General features: G+C 40.7%; 1 protein-coding gene across 1 annotated transcript; it reads right to left on the reverse strand.

The window, feature by feature from the left end:
* Window positions 1-346: 346 nt before the first annotated feature.
* On the reverse strand, window positions 347-24,807 carry rst (irregular chiasm C-roughest). The gene is made up of 8 exons (XM_017087012.4): window positions 24,396-24,807; window positions 16,537-16,638; window positions 6,966-7,464; window positions 6,292-6,492; window positions 4,735-4,971; window positions 4,361-4,463; window positions 2,917-3,465; window positions 347-2,196 (listed from the first exon to the last, which is right to left on the reverse strand). The coding sequence occupies exons 3-8, from the start codon at window positions 7,458-7,460 to the stop codon at window positions 1,454-1,456; spliced, it is 2,328 nt and encodes a 775-aa protein (XP_016942501.3). The 5' UTR covers window positions 7,461-7,464; window positions 16,537-16,638; window positions 24,396-24,807; the 3' UTR covers window positions 347-1,453.
* Between the last annotated feature and the right edge of the window lie 226 nt (window positions 24,808-25,033).

The raw sequence follows: 25,033 nt of genomic DNA on the forward strand, positions 1-25,033 counted from the left end.
CTGCTTATTTGCTTTTATCATTTGCATTTTGTAAACAAAAAAACATTTGTTCGTTTCGCGCTTAATTGGCGACACTAATAAAATACCCACAGCTAATAAATATAGCAAAAAGAGGGAGTAATATTTAGTTTTCTGGGATTCCTTAGATGAAATACGCTCGCTTATCAAAATATAATGCTTAGGGCTATGAAAAAAAATGCATGTATATATATCTAGGGCTAGGTCTATATTTTAAATATGCGTGTGTATCTTTAGTTAGGCTACAACTAGGATAATTAGACCGTTATACACTTAGAAGTACACTTAGCACAATTGAACTGACGAATTGAATACGTTTACGCTCTCCTTTGTTTTTTTTTTTTTGTTTTTCTTTTTCTTGTTTTGTATATTTTCATGGGCGTTTTGAGATGTATGGGCGTGTCATAAGTTAAGGCGACTGTCAAGATCTAGCTTCTATATTTATTTAACCATATAACGCACTATCGAAATCTAAGTTCTAGCTTAGAGTTCCGGGCGAGAAAAGATAATGCTACATAATTCAGAAGAAGTTGATGGGGGCGGGGAATTACCGATCTGAAGGGCAACCCACCCCCGACTTAAATACTATCAGGTACTTTGGCATTTCGTTTGCTTACTTTGCTATCCATTCAACTGAATGTCTTTATGCTTGTATATAGATTCTTTAACATTTAGCATATACTATGTCTGTGTATACATAATTGAATTTGTTTTTTATATTTTTTGCGGCGTTTTCAGGGGCAGTTGTTTTGGGAAAAGAAAAGATTTTAAGAGTTTAGATAGATATATTTAAAATTTAAAACGGTTACTGAGTTTAAGGACTGGTAATATGAGAGTTTAATATCATATTGAATAAAATTGAAAAAGTATTGTATGTATCGCAAGTAAAAATGAAATAAAAGCTGAGAACAAGTTTAAAACGGTTCTCACTTCCCACAATCAGCCCCCGGAAAACCCAATTTTGTAACTGGAGGTTAAATCACCAATCAGTTAACCATTACATTAAGGCGTTCTCTCAACAAGCAGTAAAACTCTCTAATATTTTAAGTATTTTGTTTTTTCTCTTCTGTAAATGCCTAACACTCATTCTTTGAAGCTTAGTCTCTCTCTAGATCGAACTGGGGATTAGCCTACTATAAGATCCTTAGGCTAAGAACACAAAAACGACAAATACAAAAAAAAAAGAGTACACTAGACCTAAGGACTAAAGAAATGATGATGCTACGATTACGGCTATATAATCAGATGTGTGTGAGCTAAGAGCCTAAACCTAAGCAATTCGAATTTTTGGTAGCTGAAAAAACGCGCCACCAACAGTGATACCCCCCTAAAGCGGCCCCGGTTCCTTGTGAGATCAGTCTTGGCGTGGCTCAGTGGGTGGGGTCGTCGTCGTTGGCGGTTGGCGGTGGTGGGGCGGCGCCCGCACTGGTCCACCCTAAACGGCGGTGGGTGGTGGCAGCAGCGAGGAGTTGGAGGACCGCAGATAGGGATTCCCATAGATGGCGCTGTAGCGGGGATCCACGCTCAAGGCCATCGAGCTGGGCACCACCACGTGGGTGGTGGTGGTGGTGGCTGCGGCGGTGCTCTGGTTGCTGCAGCTGCCGTTCGGCGACGAGCTGACCACCGAGGCGGTGGTCGACTGCAGGCTGGGCAGCCCGTTGTCCTGACGGATCTCCCGGGAGCCGATGATGCTGCCGGTCAGGCTGCCGCCGCTGCTGTTGGTCAGGAAGGTCATCGGCAGGGTCGTCGTGGCGGTCAGGGGGTTGGAGGTCTGGTGGTGATGGTGGTGGCCCTGGTGGCTCTGCTGCTGCTGCTGCTGCAACTGCATCTGGTTCTGGTGGTTGTTCTGCAGAATGGTCGAGCTGCCATTGGACTTGGTCGAGCAAGTGGTCAGATACTGCGGCGGCGGACTGTAGTGCGTACTGTAGTCGCCGTAGGGCACATAGCCACCCGAGATGTCCACCTTGAGGTCACTGTAGTTCGAGGTGCGGTCGCCGGCCTCCAGTTTGCAGCTCACGCCGCCGTTCTTGGTGATCTGGTGCTCGCTAATCACATCAGCCGGTGGCAGCTTGGTGCGCTTCTTGCACTTGATGTAGACCACCACCAGGATGGTCAGGACCAGCAGGAAGGCCACCACCGAAATGCCGCCCACAATCGTCATCAGCAGGGAGACGCTCTCTGCGAAGGAAAACAAGGGAAACGGGGGAGGGTGGGTTAAAAATGGTGATATAAAACAATAAACTATAAAACTATCTGCGGAACTTCATGTTTTGATTATATCTTATTATTAATGATATAAAGTATTTGCAAATTTTGTATTTTCCGGAAATGTGTTGAAAATATAACGATACACTCAAATTAATAAATTGAAAACTATCCCTTTAGTTTAATCAAATACCCGTGAAGACCAAATACATATTTATGTAAAGTATGCGTACTTAAAATGTGTTGTTAAAGTCTGCCGGAATGATTTTAATGATATTTCAGATTTCCAAAAATATTTATAGATGTAAAGATACCCCAGAACTAGTAATTTGTATCCCATGCGTTTAAATGAATACCCTAAAAAGTAGTAATCCATAGTTTTTTAAAGTGTATGTCAGATAATAATATTATTGCATTAATAATATATTGTTATAAATGACATAAAACCCTTAACAAATATTTTTTGTATCCACCTATCAGCAAAAAAAATATACTAAAATATATGTTAACACCCAAAACCCCAAGTCTGCATGTTTTAAAAAAGAATTTCAAAGTAGTCATCCATAATTATTACCTACAAAATTAAATGTAATGCAATCTAAACATAATTGATAAGGTCCTATTAGTTTTTTCCATGTTCCCCAACCCATGCAATACCATATATAACAACACAACCATCTAAGGGATACTCACTCTTGGCTTGCAACTGGATTTCGGCCACGTCGTTGCCATAATCGTTGACCACCGTGCAGTTGTACTTTCCATAGTGATAGGCCTGGCTGTCCCGGATGATCAGTGTGCTCTTGACGCCCCCGGGCACGGCATCCACCAGGATTGAGTAGTCGTGTCCCGACTCCGAGCTGATCTCCTGGCCATTGAAGGTCCACGAAACGTGGCGGGCACGCGGAACACTGCTGGCAAAGCACTCGATCCGGGCCGTATCCCCCACCAATCCGTACTGCGTCCTCTGGGAACCGATCGCCGGCGAACCCTTCAGATAGACATAAGCATCCGCCGATATCTCGGCGTATCCGGGAACATTGGCCTTGCAGTAGTACCGCCCGGCGGTCTCGTTGCTCACGCTGAATGTGAGATTCGTGCTGGTGCCCACCACTCGGTCACTGGGATGCTGGATCCACACGATCTCCGGCTGCGGATTGCTGTCCACCTCGCAACTCAGGGATACCACGCTGCCCACGTCCGCCTCCATCGACTGAGGTCGCTGCCGGAAACTGGGGGCATCTGCAATTAAAGTGGGAAAATTATAATAAATTTAAAATATTTAATATTAAATTATATAATTATTAAATTTATATAATAAATAGAACAGAAAAATATTTAATATTTATAATAAATTTAAATAAATAGCCAATATACTCGAAAAGAAAAAATTAATAAGCTACCTATAATATTTAAAAACTTAATAAATAAAATATATCTAAGGATATAAAATATATCCCTACATAAGACAATAATAAAACTATTTTTAAAAAGTCAAAATAATTAAAATAACCTAGAAACATTTGGATAAAATAATAAAAAGTCAATAAAAGTACAAGCTTTATTTGTAAACCAAAATGCATACTAAAAATGTCCGGCTCAATATTATTTGCCTAATAATTTGTGTGGCAAAAACACACTCTCAAAAAAATGCAGCCTAGGGAAAACTAATATTTGAAATGCTTTTCCCTTTTTTCCATATTATAAGTTTCTACCCATTTTAGCCAGTAAAAACAACTTTAATTTGATTTTGCCAATAATTTGATGCCCCAAGCAGTGCGATGTTGACTTATGGAAATTTACAAATGTACATATGTAGGTGTCAATAATTTTCGTGAGGTCGATAAATATTTGCTTTAGTTTATTTTTGATTTTATTGGCATTGAAATGCCAGTTGCAAAAGTTTGAGTTATGGAAATGAAACTCAGTTTCAGTAAATAAAATATAAAATCGGCTGTTATTTTTAGTGTTGATTGATTTAACAAAAAGAAAAAGTAATTTCCTAATGAAAAGTAAACGTTTTTATATTTCATGAATGGTTTTAATTAACATGCCATTGATGAAGTTTATTTATATTGATTGTAGGCAATAGTATTACCATAAAATTAAATACATCCATAACTTTAGGATTACTTACAGCTTATATCAAGGGTTTCGCTGTCCTCACTCTTGCCCACGGAATTCTGCACCTCGCACTTGACAATCGCGTCGTGGAACTTGCGCGTCACATTGCGAATCACCTGAAACGAGGGGAAAAACAGGAGAGAGAGAGGGTCGATCCATGAGTTCCAGTTGCGATTAATTGTGGGAACGTTAGGCCTTTCCGGTGGCTATCTAACTGGTTCCAATAATTGCCAACATTATACAACAGCAGGGGCAGCATTTTAATCGCAATAGTTGCTCTAATTATGCGCCAGCCTGCCAAGTGGAATGCGAACCAGTTTTTCCCGAGTAAAAATCTCTGGAGAGATGCAGGAAAACCGGAGGATGGGGAGAAGGAGCGCCACTTACCATCTCTGTCTTCTGGCCGCCAATGATCGGCTCGTCGTTGATGAACCAGCGGTACCGGACATCGCTGGGATTCGCATCTGCCCGGCACTCCAGTCGCACCTGCGAGTGCTCCACGATCCGGGAACCGGTGCCCAGGTGGACTCCGCCGCCTGCCCCACCGACGGACGCACCAGCACCACCTGCACCACCGGGCAGCGAGCCCATCACGTTCACCTTCACTTTGGGCGCATATTTCACCTGGAAAGGGGGAAAATATTGGAGATATTTAATTAGGTTTTAGGTTTATCTTGCTTTGAAATATTTACTATTTTAAAATTATTCCTTTCGTTTCAAGAGAGAAAATAAACTTTATCCCTTGAACTGTATTACTAATATTGTGACTGTGATTCTATGGTATTAGCAAAAGCTTTGAAAATTTCTAAATTAAATATAATTTATAAGAACTACCACTCTAAACTTTGGCATATGGTTTTAAGAAAGATAATATTGATAGGATAATCAAATAATCCATAAATATACAACATTTGATATTTATATTTAAACTGGTATTTTTCGGTATTTTTTCATCCCAACTTATGTGTATTATTTAGGTACATACTTAAACACATTTTGAGGACATCAGAAATGATGTGCTAGCATTGAGGTGACTAAATTCACTTGCACTAGAATTTTTGAAATTTAATTGCAGCCACACAATTGGTATCCCATGTGCCCGGTGACCAAGGAATAGCCATGCATCGGCACCAAGCTGGCCCTCATTCAGCTCAATCAGCTGGGAATCCGGACACTCCTTGGTCCGACATCTTCGTCAGGGATTTGTCAGCGCCCTGGACATGTGACTCCCCCGGTATTCCCCGTAATTCCCCCCCGAAAAACCAGGCCAATGACAAGTGGGCTGAGGTCAGGTCTTTGTTGGCTCCTCACTTTCACACTCCTTGGCGAAATTGGGGGTTCGGTGCTCGGTGTTCGGCAGTAGGTAGTCGGGATTCGGGGTAACCCATGATGGGCGCCTTTATGTCCGGGCATGAATTAGCCCGTCAGTGTCGTGCCATGTCCGGCACAAAAGCCCATTCAAAAAATACTATCCCCCGGCGTGCAGCTGTCCTCGGGAAAGTCGGTAGAGCAGGGGACTTCCACTTCCGCAGCGCCTCGCATCACGTAAAACTGATAGCAGGCTCTCACTCTCTCTGTTTTGCCCCTTTCATACTATAGATAAGGTAACCTCAGCCTGCGGCAGCAGGATACACTCGGAAAAAGCAGATGGAAGATATAATCTTTGAAATTTGTAAAATAAGCAATACCTTGAGGGTATAAACATTGTTTAGAAACTGTAATATCCATTTATGGGACATCTTAGGAGGTTCCTAACAAAAATTACTTAAAATCCTTTCATATATGTATCAGCCAATAAGATGCCCTAAAATCCTTACATATTAAAGCAAAAAGGAACTTAGAAATTTTCGCAGTGTGGTCATGCAAAACCTGCAATGACCTGTCAGCAGGACGACCACCGGGGGGTCAGCTCCTGGTTTTGTTACCCGGAGGACTACTACTCACCTCGACACGTATTTTCGCCGAGCGATAGGTGCGGTCCGCCGTATTCTGCGCCTGGCAGGTGAAGTTCGTGTTGTGGTGCTCCTTTTTGGGGGTCAGCCGCAGGACGGACTTGGCCGTAAAGCGCCGCTGATCGGGCAGCGGTATCACCGTATACTCAATGTTATCCGTTAGCACATTGCCCAGGCCATCAATCCAGGTAATCTGCGGGAGGGAAGAGAAGGCGAAGAATATGGTTTATTGTTGCTTCGATTAGCTGCCAAATAATGGGCCAAAAAAATATATATAATTTATATCCCGATTATTGGAAGAAAAAGGAACAAGGGTTATAAAATATAATGTTAAATGGGATGAAAAGTGAAACAAAATGCTTAGTATTGAAAATAAATTACTAGGACTTTGAAATCACTTAGAAAGGTGTCCAAAAGTATGCTTCATTATATTGGGAGCCTAGAAAACCGATGAGATAACATTTCTTTTTCACTGCCTACTTTTAGACACCTTCATAAGAGCTTTGCCTTTGCATACGTTTTATATGATTTAGAAAGGTGCTCAAAAGTATGCCACATTATAATGGACATCCGATAATACTTTCCTTTTTGACTGCATTCTTTTACACACCTTACTAAGTGATTAAAAAACCCTATATTTTTTAAAAATACTGAAAGTACACTCACCTCAGCAGCCGGCTTTCCGCCCACCGAAACGCACTCGATCTCCACCTTGCGATCCTCGGTGGCATAGATGACGTCGCCCTGGGTGATCTTGGGTGCCTCGGGCGGCACGAGCACCGTCAGGCCGGCGAAGGTGGACCTGATGGCCGGCTGGGCCTCGGGACCCGGACTCACTTGGCACTGGTAACGCGCATCGTCGTCGAGCATCACCGGGTAAATGTCTAAAGAGTAGTCGCCCTCCTCGTCACTGCCCACCATCGCGTACCGCTCGAAGCCACTCAGATCCCGGGAGGTGCCCAGTCCGAAGTCATCCTTGGTCCACTGCAGGGTACCCTGTTTGTTGATCACCCGGCAGGGCAATGTGACCCTGGCCCCGACCACCGCCGTCTGGTCCTGCGGCTCCATGGCGAACCTTTGGTTCTGGTAGCTCGTGTACGGCGAGCTCCTCACCATCCCCACAATCGTGGCCAGCAGGAGCAGCTGCATCGTATGCAACATGGTGCTGAAAGATAGAAACACTCGAGTTAAAATATGTAGATCAAAGTCATGGATATATTAAATAATAACTTATATGTTTATAAGTATTTTATGGATAGTACCGACAAATTAGAATTCGTCTTGAATTTTAGAAGTTGCAGTCATTGTCATTTATTTTTTTTATTTTATAAAAGAAATCTGCAACATGATAAATTTACCTTAAATATTTTTTTAATATTTTCTTTAGAGTAGATAGTATTTTTTATTTATAGAAGAAATTGTCATTGTCTACAAATTTCTAAAGTACAGGCAAATACTTTAATGAGTTGATGTATTAAAATGTATTTGTATCGACTTATAATCTTTTTAAGAACTCAATTTATCCGAAATATCTTTTCAATATGCTTAAAAGGTTTATTTTCTGAAACTTTATGGTTACATTATTTCAAAAATATTTGGAACACATAATTTTAAGATAATTAAATTTCCCAAATTCTGTATTTGACGTGGTATCTCCATTAGAGATAAACTTCCTACATCGATTGGCGATGCGGAACACCTCGGGTAATAAAAAGTCCTTCAATTAACTGCGATTTTGGGTGCAACAAAGGCCGGGGTAAACCGGATTGGATTTCTTAGGGGAGGCCTTGAGCAGGCGCCAATACAAATATAATAGAGCCCCAAACAAAATTGTCTTTTCTTCTTGTTCACACATGTATCTATTTGTTTATATGCTGTGCTTTTTATGCGCTTTGTTTTGCTTTGTTGCGTTTTTTGGTTATTTTTTTTTATCGCGTTTCGCGTTTTGCTGAACAAATTTTTCGATGGTATGGGGGGGGCCACAATTGCCTCAGGGTCTTATTACTTATTATTGTTCGTTTATTGTTCGCTGTTGGCGCGCGTGTTTTTTTTTTTTGTTCCAGTACCAGTACTCGTACCCATACCCATTTTTATTTTCATTCCCATTTTATTCGGTTTTATTCATGTTTTCCAAGTGCAGACAGCCGTACGTGAGCCCCGAAAACGAATTACATTCAAATTAGTCAAAGCAGCAGGTTGGGTGGTGCAGGGTGGTGCAGGGCGGTGCACGGGCATCCACCGCAGAAAAAGGCTTAAGCCGCGGGGCAATGCCACAGTTTACGACAAAGGGCTCCCATAAACGGGGCAAATGTGTAAAAATCTTGTGAAAATATTCCACAAAGTGCCGGGCCAAAAATGCAAAGCAAAAGTATTAAACAAGCGAGCATTAAAATTGAAGCAAGAAAGAAAGATGATGAAAATATATACAAGTCTGGAATAAGTAACCATTTCGAATACTTTTTATTCAATCCTCAAAATCTCTAAAAGAAATTGAAGTATTCAACACCTAAGTTGATATTTAATGCAATCATCGCACTCTTACAATTCTGCTGTTTACTGCTCTGGCCACACTAATTGCCTTGTGCACTGACTAGACTCTCGTTGCAATACCAATTTATTGCTTTATTTCCTCCGATTTATAGAAATCACTTGGGCTAAATTCCTTCTGTTAACCACTTAATTCCAGCCAACAAGTTTCAATCCCCACTTTCAGCTCGAGTTGCGTTTGAGGAGATTTGCCTAATAAATTGCAGCTAGACTATGTGTATGTATGAAGCGCAATCTCGTCTCTAAGTACTAAACTACACTACTCTCCCTTTCCACTTTTCCGCACCTTTCGTTCCCAGAGCACTTTTCCACTTTTCCAGTTCGACGTACAGGTGCCGGTTGCCCTGGAATTTTCTCACGCATTTTTCCCAGTTGTTGGGTAACTATTTTACTATTTCTGTATATTCTCTAGGAGTTTGGGGTTTCTTCTATTTTATTTTGTCTTCGTTTTTTTTTTTTTTTTGTCTGCTTCCGTCTGTCTAATTTCGTTTTCTTGTAGTTCGTCGCTATTATTTGTTTTTATTGCATTTATACGGAAATTGGCGCCTCAAATTAAACGAAATTATAACAGAAAATGAAAAAATAGAAGAGGAGAAATCCATAAAAAATAACCCAAAAAAGATGCAAAGGGAGGCAAAAGATTAGCGGGCTTCCGTTCAGGAAAAAAAATATAGAAAAAAATAAAGAAAATACAAAACGGAAGGGTTCGGAATCCGGGGGCGGGGCCTGAAAATTACTCAAAATTAGAGTTGTATCCGAAAAGCAAAGCACCGCGATCCAAAATCCACTGGAGGCTGTGGGAGAAACTCCACTCGATGGAAATCTCGAAATCATCGCCGACTTCCAGCTGAAGATGATAATACTGCGTTTGCTAAGCCAATTAAAACCGATTTTAGACACGCTCGCAGGGAGTTTTTTTCCCCTTTCTTGGGGCCCTGCCTTTTATGGGCGATAAAGATTCGGTTTCATTTGTTTTAAGATATCGGTTTTTTTTTGGGGAGAAAAGAGATCTAAAAAGAGTGTTGATGGGTATGCGTATCGATGGAAGAAATTGGCTTTATTGCCTTGAAAGAACTTACGGCCAAACCTGATCTTGCAGCTGAGAATTATATTTGTTTTATATATATTAGCATATTTCCAATTAGTAAAATAAACAAGGGAAATAAGGTTGCTAGTCTTCCTAAATAGGTTTTAAGAATTTAGTTTAAAGTAAGATTTCTGCTTGTAGGGAAATATAAAATATTCTATAATTTAACCACCTTTTATGATTATTACTTTTCTTCTTTTGATAATCTTAAATTTTTCAGACCATCTGGGAGTCTATGGCTTGCTTTCTGTGCTGTTTTGATCATGTTTTCCTCTTGAAATTCTTTCACTTTTTGGCTTTTTTAATTTGTTTTCTCCATTTCGCTGTCACTGTCTCAATATCCAGGGCATGTCATACACGAAAATTGCTCCGAATCTCCACCCGGAAAAGTGTGGGTGGTGCAGGGTGGGGCTTTGGGAGGGAGGTGCAGGATGGGGGTGGTGCAGGAGCGGCGGTTGGCCAACAATACAAATCACTCCACTCATTGGCCAAGTCCGAGACTTAACAGTAGCAGCTGCCATCTGGTTGGAAAGTGCCTGGGCATCTCTCTTTCTCCTCGGAAAACTAAAGCTCAAGTGGGGTGCCTGCCCCCCCTCTCCCCCCTGGATTTTCCAACCACCCCCCTCCACCACCGCCCACCTGCCGAAAAACTTTTGCAAGAGAAAGAAGCAAGGCGAGTGTTCGATATAAATTTTTCAAAGTTATTTGTACCAGGTGGGCCTTTCTTTATTGATTTATGAGAGCCACTTCGACGTGCTGAGAAGGAGCAGCCGTAGAAACTTCAGGGGCGTCGCTGACGGGGGGGGCTGGCAAAAGGGGGATAGATAAACCGTAAATGACAAAAGTCTCGAAGGAAGCCGCACATCCGCTGCAGCTTGCATCTAATAACCGAAGCGAACTGGCGATAATAATGCGATCGTGGAAACTGGTTTACGTTTTTTACACTGGCCAGCAGGGAAAATAATAAATAATTAGCGTAAGTGGTTCGCGGAAAGTGTGCAAAACAAAAGGGGGTTTTTATTAAAATTATGTACTTTTTATAGTTTTTTGTGAAATTTAAAAAAATAAAATGGAGTGGTGTTCCGGTATTATCTGGTACTAACTATTGATATAGTTCTTTGTTTTTTATTTAATGATTAATTTCTAATCTCCTTATATATTATGAAAGATTTCCATCAAGACTTACTATATCTAGTTGGTTTTTGATTGCAAACTGTCGCTCATATTATTTCGGATACACTTTTATCTCTTTTTTAATTGATTTTTGAAGATATTCACAAATCAAGGCAACCCTTTTTTCTCGCTCTGGGCTGACAACTTGATCTCGGGCGTCGTCTTAGCACCTGTTCCCCCGATTCCAGTTGCAACTTGCAACTATAAATATCACAACAGATGCTTGGGCTGTGGCATTAAAGGATGCTGTTGGATGTTGGATAAGTGCAGCTGCATCTTGTGGTCAGCAGGGGCCAGGGGCGTCCGACAGGGGCCGCTCTGACAAAAAGGGGGGCCCGAAAGGCAGCTGCAGAAAGGAAGCCCCATGGCCGGGGAAGTTGCTGCCAACTGCCAACTGGCAAAACTGGCAACTTCCAACTGCCGACTGACTGACAAAACAGGCAACCATCTACCCATATAGTGCACAGTATCGATTGGATTGGATGGAATGGGATTGGATTGGTTCGGCTTGGTTTGGTTTGGCTCAGATCGGAGGGCCGGGGAGTCGAGATTTATGTGTGATAAGCGTCGCCTGAAAATAATTACTGTATCTCTGTGTTGCTGGAGCTGCGAAAATTGAAAACTGGAGCGGAAAGCGTTCGCAGCGGAAATGTTTTTCTTACCATCGGAGTTTTACTGTTTGCCAGTGATTGGCAGCGTGGGGTTAAGAGCGAAACAGAGAGGGAGAGTGGCGGGACAAGAGGGGTTAAGTCTCAGATTGTGGCATTGAAATCGGGGGAATTATCCTCACCAATGGCGTGGCAATCTGCTTTTGTCCATCTGCCGAATAAGATGATTTCCAGCGATCTGCTGGGACTAAAGGTATATAGTATCGAGTATTGAGTATTCTTCATTCATTTATATTCTTCAATTTATTTGCCAAAGAACTCAGAGTGAGTGATTGAAATGAACTCAATATGTTAGATAAAGTTCTTTCGAGTTTTTTGCTGACAAAAGCTGACTACCACAAAACTTTTACTTTGAAAAGGTACAGTCTCGTCTGATTTCCGTAGTTTTTAAGATTTTAATTTAATTAGGGCTTTGCAATTGAAATAAAAAACAATCCGAATGGGAAAGTCAAGTCGATAAACCAAAAAGCAACTTTATTCACTGCAAAGTAAGTGAATATGTGGCCCACATCCTTCGGCTGGCTGTTTGCCTGAGTAAGCTGTCCCAGCAGCCTCGAAGTTTGCCAAAACAAACCGAAAACTGAACTTTAACTGTCAGTTAAAGTGTCGACTGTACTTGAGGGCTCCTCCATCTGTCTCTGTCGCACCTATACCCCTCTCTGTCTCCCTCTAGCCTTCCCTCACACATGCCAGTGCCCTTAGGGACCGGTTAACCCTTCACCAACAAAAAAAAATTGGGGAAAAAGGAGAAGGAAGTAAAAAAGCTCGGCCAAAGGAAGGCTACTTAAAGGACTTTTGCTGACAAAATGGAAAAGGCAACAAGCGGAAGGGAAAAAGGGCGGGAATCGGGGGGTTTTTGGGGATCGGGGATAACCGGAAAAGGCATAAAGGATATTGGCCGAGGTCCAGGGTTCAGCAAAGATTAGGACAATTAAAAAAGGGAATGCTTAACAATTAAAATCAATTTGTGCGTATGCCTGTGTGGGATACCCCCGCTTCTCTCCTTTCTTTTCTGTTGACAATTTGTTTGCTCGAACAAATCAACTAAAAGGCAACGGCTAAGTGGCAAAAGGAGAAAGCCAACGGAAAGTCAAAGTCAAAGGATGATGATGACTGCCCGGTATTCAATTGACCCTCTCTTTCCTGCTGCTGCCATCTCTGATTACGACACAAATGTGTGTCCTGGGGCAAAGCTGGGGCACCAGGATCTGGGATCCGGGATCCGGGATCCGGGGTTCCCATCCCATTTCAGTGTCAATAAAAAGGCAACTGGCAAAAAATAAACTTAAATCGCCTATTAATGGGCCACACACCAAAAGTTTTTGGACAAAGTCAGCACAACTTAACGGAACAGTAAGGGCAAGCTAAAAAGGTCATCGCTTATCCCCAAAAAGAGCCACTGATAATTATCAATAGGGCGGGGGATGGGGTAAGTGAAACGTTAAGAGCAAGTTAAATGTGACAGCCAGTGTTGTTTACTGATTAAAGGGGTCAGTGTTGGACAGCACTAGTTAAAACATTTGGGAATTATTAGAACGTGAGCTGCGTTGAAATCGTTTAGATAAAGGCAGTGTTGAAATAGCTTAAATAATAGCCAGACGATTTACAAACATAATACTTATATGGCCATAACAATTTTAAACTGATCCCAAAACCAAAGCAGTGTTGCAAATGTGATCAACCAGTGTTGCCGATCAGTAACTCATTCAAAACACCCGGCAAGAACATCGCGAGAAATGTTTTCAAAAATAATCTCTCTTAGATCAATAAACCCGAAACGAAACTTGAAGCCAGCTCAGATTTCATAACACTAATCGAATCAACCCGCGACTGCTTCTTGCCTTAATATAATAACCAACTGCAGCTCACCCAGAAGAACGAGTTAAGTTATTCATCAATTCTTCAGGCTCCGTGGGGCTAAGACCCGGCGAAGGGGGTGAAAAACTTGTTAGCCGTGTATAATTAAAGCATCTGGGTTCGATCGGACTCTCATTAGCATAATTCTAACATAATTCCTGACATGGCCAGGCATAAAATTATGAATCGAACTCCCAGCAGCCGAAACTCCAAATAAAATCATAAGAAAGAGATATATGTAAGGTAAGGTATATAAAGGAGATGGGCTTGGGGAATGGAGCAGATCGAATGAAAGTTGCTTGGCCACATCGAAGCAGAATTTCAATCAGTAAATTGAACACCTGAACTTAACTGATTTCGTGGTTGTGGCTGTTTTTGTTGTTTTTATGCTCTTTTGTGTGTGTGGTTATATTATTTCGGTTTTTTTTTCTTCTTTTTTTCGGCTGACTGGAAAGGGGAGAAGCTGCGAAGAAGCAAAACAAGTTGAAGTCGAGCAGCAGGAAATTAAGCCAGGCCAAGAAAAGACACTGCAATAATGACAAGCCAGCTGGCTTCGACTTGGGTTTTAGTCGGGGTTTCGGCTGGGGCTTTGGTTTTGGTTTTGGGTTCCCCATCGACCGCAGCAGCTTCTCCACTTTACGTTTAGCATTTTTTTCAAATTCATGTTTATGGTTTTGTATTACAAGCGATCGACACACAGCCAGCCGTCCAGCCAAGCCGGCCAGCCAGTCGAGATTTGTATAACTTTAAGCCTTATTAACATATTTTATGCTCCATTCGAGTTCCATTCCAAGTCCAAGTTCGCCCACACACCGACATTTTTTCATTTCATTTCCAAGCATTTCGTTTTACTTCTCCCCAGTTTTCGTGTGGGCCGCCACTTTGACATAGATCGATCCAATCCGAAACCCCAAATAAAAAATATACAGAAAATAAACGAAAACCCACCAGAGAAGCCCATGCGATGCGATTGGCAAAGAGTGAAAAATTATTTCGAAAGCGGCACTTGACCAGACAGTATTTGAATAGACGTCAGATGGTAAGCCTAGATATTTATTGGGCGACTAGTGTGGGGATCTCACGGAAACTCTTGGTTAGTTATTAGTTTTTAATAAGACTTTAAATTATCGAAATTTCAGCTGGAAAGCCCAATGGGTTCCTGAGTTACTTAAGGTTAAGTGGATAGATTGGAACCATTACTATAATTATGAAGGCTATTCTAACAAATGAGTATATAATGCAGTATATCTTTGACATTCTTAACATTTAATAAATGAGATCCTTGTAAATTTATTGGTATTTCCTTATGGTAATATATTATATACTGTTTCATGTATAATGCAAGCTACATACCAAATTTTTCCACAAAACCTTTGCAGAAACTCCAGTTCCTTGAGGTAACTTTCTAAGACCAAGTGACAATCACAACTAGTGTCACGCACTTGTAAATGTACCACCTAACTAAACACCATACCACGTTTCATTGGACTAACTGCACAGTAAACCGAGTTCCCATAGGCAATGTTTTCATTTCAAATTATCATCCACAACGACAATTGCCTGACCAGGAAAATAAAAAAAGAATCGGTGAAACCCTCACCTGACAGCTGTCACTGTTTCGGGCATGGCGACTGGTACCTGTTCCCCAAAAACCTAACCGAACCCAAAAAATAAACAATCTCCGCTGGCTACCTCATCTCGGGCTTATTCTTTTGTCCGGCCGTCAGTATCCCCCATTTCCTTCTCCCCATGCAGCTAATTGAGTTATATCCCCACCACATGACACTGCAGCAGCGTTGCAGACCCCGAAAAATATAAATAAAAAGAGGAAAGCGATGCAGAGACGAAACCTATTTTAAATCGTCCCAAAAAAGAAGAGATACTCCACACAAATACGAATCAATTCAATAAACAAGAGCGGGACCTTTCCCATACAGGTTTCGAACCGCCCCCCCCTCCCTCGCTGGAAACCCAAACGTGTTAGAATAGAGCAGTAATAATGAACACGAACCGAGAGGTGCAGAGATACAGATACAGATATATAGATGCAGGTACGATCCAGAGATACTGGGACGTTTGCAGATATATAGTACCGATTCGACGACCCACTCGGCGCTGTCAGTTTTTCTTTCGTTGGCTTTTCCATTTGATTGCCTTGTAGTCGACCGTTACACGATTGGGTGTGTGGGCGGTATACCCATATCTTTATATATATATATATATATATATATATTCCAGTTTCGGAGCACGACTGGTGGTGGTGCAACCACTATGACAACAAAAAAGATACAACGAGAACAACGACAACTACAACTACAACTGGCGACACCTTCGTTCGCTCGCGTCTAACTAAATCCGATTATAACTAATTATTATGGACGCCGAACCCGAACCCAAGCCCAATAGCAAGCCCCTGATAAAAGAAGGGGGTACGGGTACACACAAACGGCAGGAGGGGCCAGGGTTGCCACACTACCAAACTACCATTTATTTGCGGTCTTGGCGTGGGCCATTCTTTTGTATCTGTATCTCTGCTCATTGTATTTCTTGGCTTTATTTTATTATTCTCCTCTTTTGAGGTTAAGACTTGAGTTGGGTTTTGTTATGACCATTGTGTAATGTCAGTCATGTGTCCATATGGAAGTTGTTCAAACTTGTGGTGTGTACATGTGTCCAAGGAAAGGGAATCTTTAAAGTTTTAATACAAACGATTTTATTGTAGGCCAGTATATCTTTTTATATCTCTTCTTCATTAATATTATTTTTGTATCTTCCAATAAGTTTCCATACTACGGTTGGTAAATGATTTTATTGTAAACTTATTCACATATCTTTGTTATTAATATACTATTCTATCCTTGAACTAAACCAATTTAAGTGAATTTTCTTTAGTTTTCCGACTCACCTTCAACACCGTTTTTACTGGGAGAACACAAGTCTCGAGTGTCACTTTCTAACTTTTCTTTTCTCCCTCCTTTCTTTTTTGTTTGTCTTTGGGCCTTGAGATCTGCAAAAAGAGGGCAAAAAAGGGGGAAAAAACATAAGTAAGATTATTAATTCAATTTTTTTTCTTGTTCTTGTGCCGCTTCATTTGCTTGCCTCTGTACGTATTAATTGTTCTGGCTAATGCTTCTGTTGGCCCTAATGTTGTTCGTCTTCATCTTGGCCATAAACACGCACAGGCCGTGTTTGGCAGCGACGTTCTTCCGCATTCATTGCTCTTTTATAGGGCACAAAATGTTTATTAGACATTATGTACCCGCAGTCCCCTTAACTACATTCTACATACCACATACTACTTTCGTCCTGGCCGAAGGCGAAAAACTTGCTGAGAATCACGCATATTTCGCATAAAAAGTCAACAATCGACATTGTGTGAGCTTCCTACTTTTTTGGGGCCCTATTTTCCCCCCCGGGTGACAGTCTTTTTCTACTTAATTTTCTATTATGATCTTTGGTAATTGTTGCAATGAAAATTTATTGCGGAAAAATGTTTCCAGAGAACTGCCGGCCATGGCAATTTGTTAATGAAACTTCTCGAATAAGATTGAACCAAATATTGGTAAAATATGTGGTTAAACATTAAGAAATATATGCCTGATTACGTAATCATTCTATTTTATTTAACAATTTAGTAAGAAATTATGTTGTTTGCCACTCCAAATTGCCGGAATGAAACCCTGTTAAATCGAGACTGTTACTCCCAATATTTTCGACTGGCATGCAAAGACTCCAAAACAAATTGAAAAATTGATGCCTGCATTAGGGGGTCCTTCCAACCCTTTCCTATATGCCACAGACCTGTAAATATAACCACAGATAAGGGGGAGCTCCTCGCTTGTACCCCTTTTTTGCACCCCACCTCCATGGCATTTTGAACCCCCTTTTAGTTTGATAAAGCGGCGGACATGATTCATGGAGGGTTCCGTTGGCTATGCTCTCGATTATATCCTTGCATGCCTTAGGTTTTCCGGGGGAGAAGGGGCCGAACCCCCTTCGTTCAGGGGCGGAGGTACACAAACACAGACAGAACATGCAATACAATACAAATAAATACACAAAAAATGAAAAAGTACAAAACGTGTGTGGCACGAAAGCCGAATCAGGCGATTGTCTCTGTGTTTTTTTATTTATATATTTTTTTTGACTACGGTCTGGTTGGGGGGTGGTGTCCTGGCTTTGAACGCACTTCAGGACACAGGACTTTCAGGACAGGACAGCTGGAACGGAGCTGAATGTGGCAACAAGCGTTAAGTGGTTGCCTGTTTGTCGCTCGTGTACTTGGAAATGCTTTACAAATTCAGCAGCGTGGATAAAAAATGGAAATAAATAAAGGGAATATCGAGAAATCCCGTCGAGGGGGGGCCCAAAAACGAAAAAGAAAAGCACCCCGTCAGCTGTTTTCTCCGTAGACCAAAGTCAGCTGCTAATCCTCGGCGGGGGTGTCCTGTTTTCCTGCCAGATGACGATGACTCATAGTGCGACGGGGTGACTGCGATTCCTTATTTTCGGTGGTTGTCCAAAAAAAAAAAAGAAATAATAAAATCGAAACTTAAACTAGAGCAGCCGAGGGGGTGGTTGCATAATGACTCATAGTCCCAAACAAATGAATAATTTATTAGAAGCCCCGCTGTAGTATCCTTTTTAGCTCCCCCAACTAAGCCAAAAAAATTAACATTCTATCGATTTTGTTTATTATTATTTGGTAGTTCATTTTAAATATTTATTTCCAACCTTTGCCTTGTGTTTTCTGTTCTATCTATTTTCCACTCCCAAGACTTTTTCCCGGTGTATTAAAAGTTTTCCGAATTCCCCCCCACTCCCTGAGCAACTTTATTGCCCCCACCCTTGCCTTAAATAGTTAATTTCAACCACTATGTTCTCTTACTATTTTAATTGTAATTCGAAGCGACTTGGCATATTCTTGACTGGATTTTCCCAAGATCTCGACAAAGTCCCTCCCATTCCTTGACCATCAGCCCGCTATCATCGCTATGGCATTTTCATCTTGTAGACCACAAGTATTTCACATGTAGAAGTAAAAGTAGAGAAGTAGAGCCCCCACCTCAGAGCGGTGTCCAAAGTTTTCGGGCTTATCTAAATGCCATTTTATTCCGGCTTGTTCTGCTTCTTGGCTTGTTCTTGTTTATCTTGCAGATACATCTGCGAATCTGCGAGGAAGGGAACATTCTGCGGTCAGAAGTTGTCAGTTGATAAAAATGCCCAAGCCCGAGCAGAGTCAACGATAGCCCGAAATCCACTTTGGCTAAATGTAAATATTAAATTTGCGCATAAAAATAATACGGCAAAAAGGAGATAGAGATAGTCAAGCCAAGCTGGCAAACTAAAGTGAATTCACAAAGGAAAAAGGAGAGCCATAAAAAGCTGACTGCGGCAGGACTATGAAGTGCCAGTGGAGGCTAAGGTCCTGGACTCGAATTCTCAATTGACGCGCCACGTCCTCGAAGGCAAAAAAAAGATACATACATATAGCCAGATACAGATACGGATTGAAGAAGAGCGAAAGGGGAAGGGGTGTGGAAGGGGGGAGACCGTGGAGGACGACTCCATAATAATTTTATGCGCTTCCAAAAAACTTCCGTTCAGTCATTGCGTTGTGTTTCCGCCCAGAAGACGGAGACGAAGACATCGCACATGGTTACTTCTTTTCCATTAGAGGTGCCAGCGTGAGTGGGGCACATATATAGTTATAATGGACGGAATGGGGTAGTTTTAACCTATTTTAACCTTGTTGGTCTTATAGATAAGCCAAATCAACTAAAAAGGGAAACCATAAATTCAGATGCTCAAGAATTCGCGTTCTCTTTGTTTGGTCTGTTGATGTGTGTGTATAAAACTTTCAACAACCATATTGCCGCGAATTCTTTAGGATCACTCAATGTGGATTTAATTATAGAACAGTGAGCAGGTTACTCATGGAAATCGCGAATTCTTCAGGGTCATTTAACAATTTTAATTTCTAATATTAAAACCACTGTGAATGATCCTGAAGAATTCGCGTTGTGTATAAACTGATTAATTCCACAAACATAAGTCTACACGCCAGCATCTCTACATATTTTTCACGTTGCTGGCCAAATTGGCATAGAAATTTCGTAGGTTCTTGTATTTTTTGCTACTGCCTCGCTTTTCCTTTATGGTTCCCGTTCGCCGGCTTGATTTTTCCCCTTCCGCGGGCTGCTTTTTGGGGTGGTGTTCGGGTTTGGGTCTTGAGTGCTGGCTGAATGAATGAACCGGCGAGCGAATGAATGAATGAATGAATGTTCAACTGTCACTTCCGTCAGGCGGGCCAAGCGGAGTCAGGCCAAGAAAAGGAAACCCGCACCACCCACATGTCGGGAAAGCGGGTGGTGCGGTGGGTGTTTGGTGGGTTGGTGGGTGAGTAGAGCGACAACGCGTCAACATTGTTGGGGAAAATGCGGGGGCCAAACGAGTAATGACATATTCAAACGCAGCGCGAACTTGACGACGCCCCAAAGGAGTGAAGATGTTCTACACTAAGAAGACGCTTAGTGGGGAAAATCGAGGGGGGAAAGGCAGGGGGTAAGCCGGGGAAAACCAAGGGGGAAATGTGCCCAAGAAGCGTTGCCAGACATTCTGACAAAGCTGGCGACAAGGACGTACACTTGTAATAACACGAAAAGGATATTGTAAAACATTTTCATAAGTTCTCTCAATTTCTGAGCGCTTTTTTCTTCCAGCTCGCGTCGCGTTCAATTGCTGATGAAAATGGTCCTTGGAGAAGGGTAAAAATCTGGGAACTTGGCGAGGACTCAAAAGAAAGTACTGCAGATTAACTTAATTAGCGCTAGGAATCATTTTAGGAAAGAGGCGGATGGGTTTATCATAAATATTTTGAGCTTCTTTTAGTACAGTCTTCGCTAGTAAAAGCTAAAATAAAGAAGCTGAAAGCTTCACATGATTTATAGTGGTGTCTAAAAACGAAACAAGAATTTGGGATTTTAAAATATTAGAAGCCAATTAAGACGTACAGTCAAATAAATCGTATTTTATATCTAAAAAGTTTTAAAGACATAACTATCTTCCCTTTATTTTATTTATTTTCGGCCAACTGTCAACTGAGATATACAATTTGCTACGCCTAGCTACCACCCCAAATACAATTTAATTAGGTCTGAAATAAAATCGATCTACCCATTTCAGACACTTTTACTCCTCTCAAAATCGACCAGCTTCCGATTTACCTTCTGCATTCTCCGGAAATTCCCCTTCTTCGAATTTTTTGTGCCATATGGCCATACATTTCTCAACTTTGTCTACTTATTCCAACTATTGTCCGGCAATAAGGAAATTTTATGCCCATTTGAGTTCGGTCTTCCGATGTCTATCCCCCCCTGCGAGTCACCCTCTTTCATTTTTAGACCAATTTGATGTTTGTCCCCATTTGAGATACGAATTTCTTGGGTCTTTCCTTTTTTTTTTCCCATTTGGGCTGCCTGCCAACCACCGAAAAGTCAAGGGAATGGAATCACACATGGCCGCCCGTTTTCCATTTTATCCCCCATTCCAGGGGGATTTTCTCTTCCACAACCCCTCCTGCAATTTTCCCCACCCCTTCCGTGCCTTTTCAAGGCGACGGCACACTTCAGTACCCCTGCCTTTCCACTCTGGATTCAACTTTTCCCATCAATGACTATTAATTGGCATTCTCGATGGGCGGAGGGTGGTTGCAAGGAGGGGGGGGGGAGTAACCATGGGTGGGGGTGTCCCAGCCCCCAATCCCCCTGCATGCTTCACTTGCATTAAGGCGGCGCCATTAAAGCTCATCAAAAATGCAGGCCAAAGTGGCGCACTTTAAAAATGCCGCCTCTCATAGATTTTCATTTTCCATTTCCATTTTTGCCTCGCCTAGCAGAGGGCTGTGTTTTTGGGGTCAGAACCCCCCTATAAAGCCCCCACAGCCCCGCACCACCCCCTCCTAATGATGATGGCTTGACAAATATTTATTGCTTAAGCATTTGAGTGCAAATATTTTAATTAGTCTGGCGACAAGACAACAGATCTGGAGATCTGGAAATAAAGATGGAAATGGAGCTGGATTCGGAATACTGAACACTGAGTACTGGATTCTGGATTCTGGACAACCCCCCCATTTCTCAAACGCTGATGAGGCTTAATGAACTGCAAAGCGGCTCTCAATTGTCTTCAATTAACCAAATTAACCAAGGGATAAATTGTTTGCCTTTTGGATGCCCTCGTCTGCTTTTCTTTTCAAGCGAGATGAGAAATTAGCTGTTTAAGCCAAAGATGCAGAGATGCAAATGCCAGGGCATATTAATTTTCTTATTTGAAAATCCTTAAATAATATAAAGCAAAAGGGATGAGTGAAGCAGTCAAATCAGTGGAAACGATACGGCAGAAACTGTCAAAAAGCCTGACAGCTCCGCTCTCAAGGTGAGCCAGAGGCGGGGGGTAAAAAGGGGTTAAGGGGGTGCCGAACATAATTTGTGGCATGCAAAGAACTAACAAAACGACAGGCAGGCAACAAAAAAAAAAACAGTACAAAATCGCAGGGCGAAATTGAAAAGGAAAAATAAGTTTCGACATGCTGACGAGGACGCGTCAAAACGATCCAACAAATGCGGCCTCGCCAATCGATAAAAAGCTGCAAAAAACAACAAGAAACATGGGGAAAATAAGGCAACAACAACTTGCGACATGAGCATGTTGCACTTCCTGCCACGCCCCCCTCTACGCCCCTTTTTCCTCCTGTCGATTGTTTCAGACGTTTTTAGCAATTTGCAATGCCAGCAAATTGGGCCAAATTATAAAATCCAAAAACTACGCACACACTCTCAAATACACTGAGGGAAATTTAAAAACTTTGGGGAATATTTAAGTATGAAGTTAAAGTTTACTTTGAAATTATTCTTTAAAAAACATATAAGTATAAAATAAAAATATTCAAGGACTTTAACAAATTTTTCTTAAAAGATCTTTTTAACTTTAAGACTTACTAAAGATCTTAAAGTCTTAAAATAAAAAAATCTTACAAAAATATATCAAATCTCAGGTACTTCAGCTGAGCAAAGACTAAGAAAATTTTGTAAACTAAAAAAATTAAAGATCATTACATTATATTATGCTATAAAATTGATTTTTGAATTTTTACGGTTTTAAAAAAGGTATTTTTAAGCCAAATTTGCTTAATAAACTTCTTAAGTTATACATATTTTTTCTGCGTTTATAATCGACATATGTGGAAGAAGGCAAGTAGCAGCATAAGTAAAAGCTAAGCTTGCCAAAGAAGAAGATTGAAACTTTGCTTGTTTTTTTAATGACAAGGGACAGGTGCGTGAGTCTCATATACACATATATCAATACTGCAGCTGTGTGTGAGTATCTGTGTGTACTTTTCGATATATTAGTGGAGCTTCTGTGCCTGCAGCTTCTTCAACTCGCATCTGTGTCTTTTACACCGAAGCTGGCAGCTACCTTTTCTCGATTCACAGCTGGAGGCGGTGTCTTTTTGGTTATACACAAAAAAATACAAATCAAAAATATAAAAATTTACCCATTATAAAATTATTAATTAATATGTTTATGAGTTTTATGTACTAAGCAAAAAACTTGAAAATAATATCATTTAAATAAATATAAAAGGCGTCAAGATCACACATGAATATGCGAATTTAAAAATTATCATAAGATAAAATACTCTTTTGATTTGAATTGGCTATTATTTAGATAAGAACTCGAGGTTGTGCTTTGTATTCATTTAAATTAAACGTATGCCATTAATGATTTAAACTAATAGCAAAATTTTGCCAACACTTAGCATATTTGAGCCTGTTTTAGCTCTTTGCCAAACAATGCTTTATTTAATTTAAAACATAATAGTTTCAGTGCAGGAAAACATGTTTTCTTTGACCACATATATACGTTTTTATTTTTTTTAATTTTCAACTAAAATGCTCAAGGAATGCTAATCGTTCTCTTGTTTGTTACTCTTTCAGTTTTAAACTTTTTGCTTAAAATCATAATCATAAATCATGCAAAACCAAGGAAAGAAAAGATCGAATCAGTTAAGCAGAGCACTTTTTTCCCGAAGATGCTCTGGGGTGGAATGGTCAGAAGAAGTTAATTAGGTGGCCAAGGTCTGGAGAAGAAGATCTATTATTGCAGAGTGGAAAGTAAATATCCAATTGGTTTCAAAGTGCTAAGATTATGATTTTTTTAATGTTCACTATCAATAAGCAAATAAACAAAAAAACAATTTTTTTTATGTAGGGAAACATATAGGCATATGTTGCGTTGAAATCATCTTGTATAAATATGTAGCTATTTTCATAACTTACACTTTTTATATAAAAAAGTAAATTAACATTTTTTTTATTACAAAATTTTGGATAGACATTTATTTTAACCGCGGTATATTTTTTATAATTGGTAAAAAAAAATATTAGCAATTTTTAATTTGTTATCATAATATTATATTATATTGTAGGCCAATAGTTTTTGAAAATGAATAGTAGCTCAATATTTTTTTAGCCTCCATTTCCACATCAAAACTTTTATTTTTCTTGGACAACAACACAAAGACCATAACACTGGTAACCAAAATGTCAAAGTGGCCAAAAGCTTAACTTTTGTGGGGCCAAAAGGGGCGGGGATTTGGCGAACTGTATTTTATAAACAAAATCAAGCGAAAAGGTCAAAGTGAGGGAGCAGCTGTTGCAGTTGGCACACGAAAAAAATTGGGTTTTCTTTATATTTACTCACATTTTTTGTATATTTAACTCGGGCTCCTTAGTCCTATAAACTGCATAAATATTTGTAACTGATTCTGAACAATCACAGGCACTAATCCATAATCGTTGTGTGACAATATTCAGCTTGTTTGCTTTTGTTTGGGCTGTTTTTTTTTTATTTGTATCTTTGCTTAATCCATTTTAGCACTCACTTTTCCACTGGTAATCCACACCAAAATGTGTTTTTTTGGCTTGCGTTGGCACCAAAAAAAAAAATAATGTATTTGAAAATAATTCGATTTTGTTTGGGTTTTTATGCTGAGAGTTCTTCTCGGGCGAACATTTGAATTCTCGTCTTCGGGTCTCGAGAAGTATCTGAGAGATACTTGGTATTCGAAAGTACGGAGTTTCCGCCGCTGCGAAGCGAACGGTATGAGCGAACGGAACGAAGTGCGAGCTCGATCCGCAAAGGCGACTTCCTTGGCCACGCCGGCTTCCCTCGAACAAAACAAAGCGACGCAACATGTTCGCGGCCGTCGCAGCGCTGTTAACAGCGAGCAACAGGGCTAACAGCGGGGTTCGATGTAACCTATGCCCTCTTTATCTCCAATATTTAACTCTATTATTCTATCGTTAAAAAAGAATTATCCTATGACTTATTTTTTGTAC

Source organism: Drosophila suzukii, chromosome X (assembly GCF_043229965.1).
Source record: "Drosophila suzukii chromosome X, CBGP_Dsuzu_IsoJpt1.0, whole genome shotgun sequence".
Classification (NCBI taxonomy): domain Eukaryota; kingdom Metazoa; phylum Arthropoda; class Insecta; order Diptera; family Drosophilidae; genus Drosophila; species Drosophila suzukii.